Source organism: Sinocyclocheilus rhinocerous, unplaced genomic scaffold (assembly GCF_001515625.1).
Source record: "Sinocyclocheilus rhinocerous isolate Xijiao unplaced genomic scaffold, SAMN03320098_v1.1 scaffold1201, whole genome shotgun sequence".
Taxonomy (NCBI): Eukaryota; Metazoa; Chordata; class Actinopteri; order Cypriniformes; family Cyprinidae; genus Sinocyclocheilus; species Sinocyclocheilus rhinocerous.
Genome location: NW_015654059.1, coordinates 49,357 through 57,506, shown reverse-complemented (window position 1 = coordinate 57,506; position 8,150 = coordinate 49,357). Strand labels below are relative to the sequence as shown.

Sequence of the window (8,150 nt, the reverse complement as noted above, 5' to 3'; positions counted from 1 at the left end):
TCCCCCTCCTCTCTGCTCTTTCAAGACAGGGGGAGCTGGGTTTGTTGGGGTGGTTCCAACTTGGATATATCCATTATTCCAAACAATAAGGACTATATTTCTGTCTGTTTTATTAACGAATATTGCTGAGGTCGAGCAGACTGTCCAATCGATAATTTTAAGAGCTTGGGTGAAGTCTGAAAGCTGTGGTGTCTTTTTCTCGATGGGTAAGAGTCTATTACGGACTTTGGCGATTTATCTGATATGATATTCAAATAACTTTGGTTCCACATTAACAAATAAAACAGGAAAGCAAGGCTAAATTCAATCAAAACTGAAGAACAGTGTCAGATGCCCTATGTTTCCACATAAAGGCAGGAGATGTTGGAGTCCGGTTTGTGGAGTGGGTTGTCTAAGAGCAAAAACAAGATATTGGGATCAATTTATCATGCCTTTTTACAATGTAATTGTTTTATGACACTGCGTCAATTGCCCCTTTATGGGATGATAAGACAGACTCTGCATAACATATGCTACTGGTATCATAATTCTCAACGATGGCACCATGATTTGTCGTCTGCCATAGACACACTCAGACACACACACCCAAAACAAACAAATGCACACATGCACACATTTATGGACAAAAACCGTATTGAAAACAGGCACACATCCCTTTCAAAAGATGTTCAGACCTTTCAAACATTTCTTCGAAGATGCCTAGGGAAATATCTTCCAACTGACTTGTTACTTAAAAAGCCATTTAAGATATTATTAATGAAAACTGATAGAAACACAGCTGACTTTGAGCATATGTTTGGATCAAGGATCCACAGAATGAAAATATTTAAAATGTCTTGAGTGCTTCAGTCTGCAGATCTTCTGCTGTAATAAATGACTGAGTGCACTTTGTGAGTTTGGCCAGATAAATGGCACTGTTCAGGGCACTGAAACAACTACACCAGACTGGAGAGCTGTGTGACTCTGAGATGAGGCCAGCCACTCCGGTCTGGCCCATATTAATTGCTAAAGCAACCAGTACAAAGACTGTTAGAGACAGTTGAAGAACACCTGCTGAGTAGTGATCTGGGCTTCCCCACTATATTGACTCTGATAAGACAACACGCAAGCAAATAGAATAATGCAGAGAACGGGCAGCATGAGTAAAACTTGTCAAACAAGCCTGATTCACATGAACCTCAAGCAAATCTAGGTTTCCTATCAAAGAAAATGATCTGCTATCAGCTATCTGCACATCTACACATCAATATGATTACCAAATACACTGATTGCAAATATTAGCTGATTGTTATGCAATAAAAAGTTTGAGTGAACAAGAAAAACAAGCAACGGAGGGACATGATATGGAGCTGCCGGGCTCTGATATAAATATACATTTTCAGATTAATTGTGATCTTCTTTTGAATCTATGACACTGAGTTTATGACTGAAGTGCTCAAGAGTTTATTGATTTATATATATATATTTTTACACACTGACATTGTAAGGGTTTTACACAAGAAATAACATTTAAAATTTACTTAATTTCACAGAGCAGAGAGTTCGGAGTTGTGTTGATTTTTATATTTGTTAAATAAGCAGCATACTTATTTACTGCCATGCAACTGCTGCTAATTTTTTTAATAAATGTACCAAATAAATGTTGTTTTTCATAATGTACCTTTTCTGTAAATTACAGAATCAGCTGAGAGAACTCCTTTCATATGCAAGCAAAATGAACATTTAAACTGAAATATACCAAAATGAATCAGAATCAAATTTAATCAAAATCAGACTCAAATTAATATTTTTCAGTTAATTATGTGCATCATTCAGGTATCTGAAGTGCACTTATTTATGGAATTTTCAGTGTGCACACACTAAGTCCTCTATTTATGTTAAAAAAAAGCATAGAATTGTGCATAACTACACAATTCAGGGAACACCTTAAATTTGTATTGATACCTAGCCTTATCTTTGAGTTTGTTCCATAGCTTTGGACCATTTTTTCCATTCACCTACTGTGCGCCATGCTGTCCAGCTTTAGTAGTTCTCGAACATCTGGACATCTCTGTATACTCTGTCTTTACATATTCAAAACATGTGTCTTACTATTCAGATCTGAGCCATGTACCACTATGCTGTGTAATGAACTCTGGGAAGTAATAGCCCTGCATTATCGACGGGCCCTAAGGGAGTCGTCAGCAGTTAAATTTGTGTAATTTATTGATCGGCATGATTTACTGATTGATCCAACGAATGGTGATGGATAAGTAAAAAAGATGAGGAGGGTCAGTGATTTATGATGGTCAGAGAATAAAGACAAGCAATTAGGCTGACAAGAAGTCAAATTTTGATGGGCAACATTTTGAAAGGGTCAGCAAATATCCTGTTAGCTAAAACTGACTGGAGAACATGCATGATTTGGTTGAAACCTCTTACCTGGTTGAAGTTTTTCTCCTCTGATCCTGGAAAGTGACTGAGCTTCCTCGTGTATCCCTTCTGCATGAAATCCCTGAAGAAGTTATTGATGTCTGTGATGGAGATAAGGCAAACGGCAGAGCTGGCCGTGGGCTCAGGTGAGTCGGGTTTGCTTCGGGCAAAGGCAGCAAACAGCACGTCCTCTCCTTCTTTCAGGCCCATCTCCTGCTGAAAGTCATAGCCGACTTTGGCCACATGCGCAGCCTGGAGAACATTGAAAACCACCTGAACCGAGCGCTTCTTTCTTCTTCGCTCGGAGTAAATGCACTCGAAGGGCATTTCAACGTAGCGCAAGATCTCAGGATCTGAAGAACACATGCGTATGATTCTCGTGTGGAAGGCATTTAAGCTGCCACCTTCTCGTTGGACAGTGAGAAAATACACGTATGGGCCGCTCTGGAAGGAGTAGACGTAGCGCAGCGGGTAGTTCCCACGCAGCCCTGGGGCCAAGTCCATGTAGGATTGTTCAGAAAAGAATTCAAAGCCGTCTTGAGTCTCTCGCATCTTCCTAACAGAAATGGTGTGGTGGAGACGCGGCACGGTCGAGTCAAGTGGCTCAGAGTTTGCAACGAAGAACCTCACAACGCCGCTGCTCATCACGTTAAGGATCTGAGTGCCCGAAGGACCTGCCAGGCAGTCTGGGCAACCATGGCTGCTGTCTTTGTTCTTCTTCGAATACATGCAAGTAATTTCCGCATCCAGGGGTCCATCCTCTAACAGGTAACGACGGCAGACGCCGTTCCCAACTGAACCACAGCTGAAGAGCTCAAGATCATAGAAAGTCTCCACCAATAGGGCCATATTGGTGTTGTTCATGTTGAGGGGTTTGTTTTTGCAACCACTGCATGGATCTGGTGCACTGCAGTCTTGACCCTCATGAACTGGTCCGGTATTATATTCATGTATCTTCTTGAGGTCTTTCGACAGGGCGTAAAGCTTGTCGACAGCACCTACATACACAGTTCCATTGAATTCCAACAGCTTCTGTATGGGAGTGTCAGACACAAAGTGAGGGAGGTCATAGGTCACAGAGAGGTCGAGTTTGGAGCTTTCTATTGGTTCCTCACATTGACTATTCAAGCCCCACCACAGCGTCTGAAGGATGATGAGGATGGAAATATCTTCAGAATATTGAATTCTCATCTTTGTTCTTCTGCAGAGTAAAAAGACAACATGTATTTAGCATATTAACCATGTAAACTTTGATATATGAAATAATGGTCAGAATTTTTTTCTTTTTCAAATGGAACAGTTTATTGAATCTTTAGACAATATTAAAAAAAAACTTTGCATAAGTGCTTTATGTTTCGTATCATATTTCATACACCATGCTTTTATGGCTCATATTATAGTGAGAATATGGAGCTCATACTTGGGGAGTAAAAAAAACATTAATTTTATTCAGATGCCCAAACGGAGCAAAAATATGCAATTTAGTGCAGCTGCTGTTATTTATATGAACAAAAAGTAAGATTTCTGAAAGAAATTCTGAGAAATTCTTGTACTGTAAATCAATTAGCTTGTAATGTAATGTAAATGTAATCTTGAAATATTTCTAACAAAATAAATGTTTTTCTTACATTATGAAACTCATTAAAGTTTTTACAGCAAAAAGACAGATGTACCATGACCTGAAGATGGACATTTTAAAACTACTTGTATGCAACAAGGTTTGATTATCATCTTAATCATCAAATTTGTGGAATTAAAACAAGGCATATTTTGAAAGACTTCTGTAGTACCCATTAGTGCACAAAACAGAAAGACACAAAACCTTTATGAACCAAGACAAGCTACTCAGAACAAATGACACTTGTAAATCACAGCCACACGCACTGCAACAACAATGATATCACTAGTTTCCTTGCATTGTAGAAGCCTCAATAATTCACCACTCACTGTGTATGACAAAGCCATGGATAAAAGAAAGAGGGCAACTCTAAACGGTCCTTGTGCCTCTGACTTAGACAGCACTTTTGTGGCGGTGTACCAGAGGAGGCGAATCATCAAAGAGTCAGCCTACACTGAGTGCACTGCGGTGACAAGTCTAACTTTAGACAGCGTTCTCAAGGGAGTGGTTGATAAACTCAATTAAGCCTGGTAGGCTGCGGAAGCCGGAGAAGTGATTTATTGTTGGTGTACTTAAACGCTACTCCTCTAGGAGGTTGCTTTTAAGGTTGAGAGGGAGAGAGCGGCAGAGCTAGAGAATATGGGATTCACCCTTACTGTTATCCAAGCAATTTAAGTGCGCTGAGCAGCACTATAGGTCACTGCAAACTCTGAGTAAAACAATGAGAGAGACTGAAGAACTGTTGCACTTGCTGTCATTCTAGAAAGATTCAGTCAATATATTTAGCTGTTTACCTACATACAGCATCTACTCTTTAAAACACCTGATTGATAAACAGACTTTCACATTGTCTTTCATTTTCATTACATGCACTTCTAAAGGTAAACACTTAAGTAAAGTACAGCAACTTGGCACACTAAGGGTCCTCACTCACAGTCCTTAAAAGCTGTTTTCTTGGATGTCCCTTGAAAGGCAGGAACATAACTCGGAAAAAGTTTATTAATTAACACACTGGGATTCATATAATACATTTCCATGTTGTTCTTATATATATATATATATATATAAATGCATTTACTTTTTTTTAATTTATTTTTTTAGTTTTACCGTTTGCATCTCCTATGAAACTGAGCATGTAAAAGATATGAACATTTACCTCAAGATAAACATGGTGAGTTTTATGCCAAGTTCTCTGCAGACCTATTTATCCATATTTTTCTCAGAAATTAAGCCCACTCACTTACAGTCAAATCTGTCAAATGGATGCATGCATCCCCCGAAAAAAAACATTTAAAGGTGTTTAGAGATAAACGGGCCTACATTTCCAAACATTACCTTACTAAACTGAACAACTGAACAAAAACCAAACAAAAGCTTTTCTTACCTGAGTTTCATGGAAACCTACAGATTTAGAATGACTCATACTGTCAACAGCTAAACGCACAGCTTCCTCACAAGTCTATGAAAACACTTCAACTAAAATGCTTAGCAAAAACAAGTATATTTCTGTTGCTAGTGTATAGATGTATAAAAAGTAAGCTAGTGCAGTGGAATAGTTCGCAACAACTCAAAATTTGGTGACATAATTTCCCAAAGGAATAACCTTCAGTAGTGTTGTCACACTCTAAATGCTCAGAAATAAAACAAACGCTCACTCACCTGTAAAATAAAGACACCTATCGGAGGCAGAAAGGGAAAATAATCACATCTTTTAACGGTCCGTTTTCGCACTGTTTCTGGCGGATGCCTGCAGTCTCGAGATGCGGCGGTGAGTTTCTGCGCGTTTTCTGCTAAAAAGTTGCCCTCTCTCTCTCTCTAACTTCGTCTTTGTTTCCAAATGCAATGACTTCAGTTTTTTTCCTTGTTTAACTGAAGAAAGTTCTCGCACATCCAACTGTTAATTTCATCAATGCATTGGCAGAGGGAGTCAATGGGGCTGTAGTCATTTGGAGATAAGGCTAGGTAAATCTGGGTATCATCTGCATAGCTGTGATAGGCGATTTGGTTCTTTCTCATTATTTGACTTAGTGGAAGGGAGGAAGCTTATCATGATATCATGGAAAAAAAACATAGTTTTGAAACGATTTGGCCAACGTGTCATTTTAACGATAGATTTGTGGTAATGTGATAATGTTTTTTTTTTTTTGTCACCCACAAAGTTTCAGCCACAAAGTTTATATAGGCTACAGAACAGCTATTTAAGGTGTCTTATCGCCACCTAGTGGTGACCTAGTCCTGGTTCTGGTGTTCCAGGTTTATAAACTCGTCAATAAAAGGTGTGATCTGGTGTCTGACACAGAGTGAGTGGAGGGAGGACACCACAGATAATGTACAAAACTGAGCCCTATAGATTTACTACCCACTCTTAGTCTCAGCTTTTGTTTATGACCTTAAGGTCAATAAAATCCAGGTTAGTGCTGACCTGTTCATTCTGCTACTGTAAAACCTCATTGCCGACTGATCACTTAAACCTGCCACGGTTCATTTGGAAAAGGGCTCTTAACTGTTGTGCACATCAGCAGCTGTAATTTAACTATCCTCTTGACATCAATATATGTTGTGAGGAATGACTGCTGACCTGCAGCGATTGATCATTTTATTGCAGTTTATGATTTCTAATGCCTTAAAGAAATACACACATGACTTTCAGAAAATTAAGATGCCGTTTTACCAGTCACACTTTAGATCTGAATCAAATGTATTTAAATCAGAAAAGAAAATAAGTCACCGTATCTCTTGCAGAAAGCAGCCTGGACTTATATTCCTCCACCCTGGGCAGTCTCAAAACTATAATATATTGAAAATTGGATTTGACAGTGTTATTCAAGGAAAGTTTTAAAAGGGTAAACACAGAGCTGCATTTTAAAAACTTTACTTTTAGAGATACATTCAAACCAGTTTTACAGCACTTAAGCTGATTAGTTCACCCAGCTGGCATTGTTTTCCTCTGGGTCACATGATCGCTCTCAACTCCATTTCAGATTCATTTCATAATCATAATAATATTGATTTTAAAACCTGGTCTGTGGTAGACAACACAACAGGCTTTGTGATTTATTCAAATCAAATAATCTTGTTTTTTTTTTATTTTAATTTTTTATATATATATAGAGAATATAATTAAGTGCAAACTGAATGCAATGTTTTCAGACACTTAATTGCAATCGAATTTACCATTGAATGAAAATGTATTATAGTTTAAATTTATATTAAATGAAATTAGTTGAGCTTAAGAGTGCTTTTTTTACCCAAGTACATCGTTATAATATAATCACTTCTATTGTCTTTGAAATATGGATTAACTGTCGAATGTACTGACAAGCATTTATGGTAAACTAAAATATACTGTAATGTCATTTCTATTGAAACTTGTATGTCATATATTTAAATATTGTATATTTGTAATGACACCTTTGTAATGATGAAGTTGCAATTTAGTACATTTAAAAAAGATTAACTTTAAATGTAACATCCAATAACATTTAACGTTATCATCAATTTTTTAAAATATACTTTTAAGATTTGAAGTAAACATTCAGTACAATTGAGTGTACTTTGGTTCACAAGCATAGTTTTTTTCAAAACATATTATTTTTTAGAAGGTGGTTATTGATATTGTTTTAATCCATGTGCATTTGATTATCTTCTTGTTGTAATAATCCTCTTGTATATTGTTATTGTTTTATAAACCTTGCTTGTGTAGCACTTTGGTCAGCATTTGCCTTTTTAAATGTGCTATATAAATAAACTAAACTAAGAGAAAACTTAGATTTTTCCCTCATTCACTCAGCATAGTTGGTCATCATTCTTTATCCCAGGAGGTCACTAAAATCTCTCCTTTGTCCACTCAGCAGGTCATTGTCCTGAAAACCTTTGCAAAACAAACCAATTCCACCTCAGATTCAATAAACACAGTTATCCCAAAAAGACAACATGGACAAATACATTTATTTCCTTTAAAACAATTGAAATTTGGACAAAAAATTGAGGGCATTTCCCTGATTAAAATTTTCCATGCAGCTGAATATACAATGAGACAGGAGGTACGCTGTTTTTTTTCGTGTGTTTGTTTCTACGGTGACGATCATTCAACTGGGTGCTGCCAGTGGAAATGAACACC

General features: G+C 37.5%; 1 protein-coding gene across 3 annotated transcripts; it reads right to left on the bottom strand.

The window, feature by feature from the left end:
• Window positions 1-79: 79 nt before the first annotated feature.
• On the bottom strand, window positions 80-5,841 carry LOC107716640 (hepatocyte growth factor receptor-like). 3 transcript variants are annotated; one of them, XM_016523135.1, is made up of 3 exons: window positions 5,690-5,841; window positions 2,422-3,613; window positions 80-391 (listed from the first exon to the last, which is right to left on the bottom strand). In XM_016523135.1, exons 2-3 carry the CDS (start codon window positions 3,601-3,603, stop codon window positions 308-310), a joined length of 1,266 nt encoding a protein of 421 aa, XP_016378621.1. In that variant the 5' UTR covers window positions 3,604-3,613; window positions 5,690-5,841; the 3' UTR covers window positions 80-307. The 3 variants fall into 3 exon arrangements, with proteins under 3 accessions (XP_016378621.1, XP_016378620.1, XP_016378619.1); XM_016523134.1 differs by lacking the exon at window positions 5,690-5,841 and adding an exon at window positions 5,415-5,459; XM_016523133.1 differs by lacking the exon at window positions 5,690-5,841 and adding an exon at window positions 5,187-5,204.
• Window positions 5,842-8,150: the final 2,309 nt, after the last annotated feature.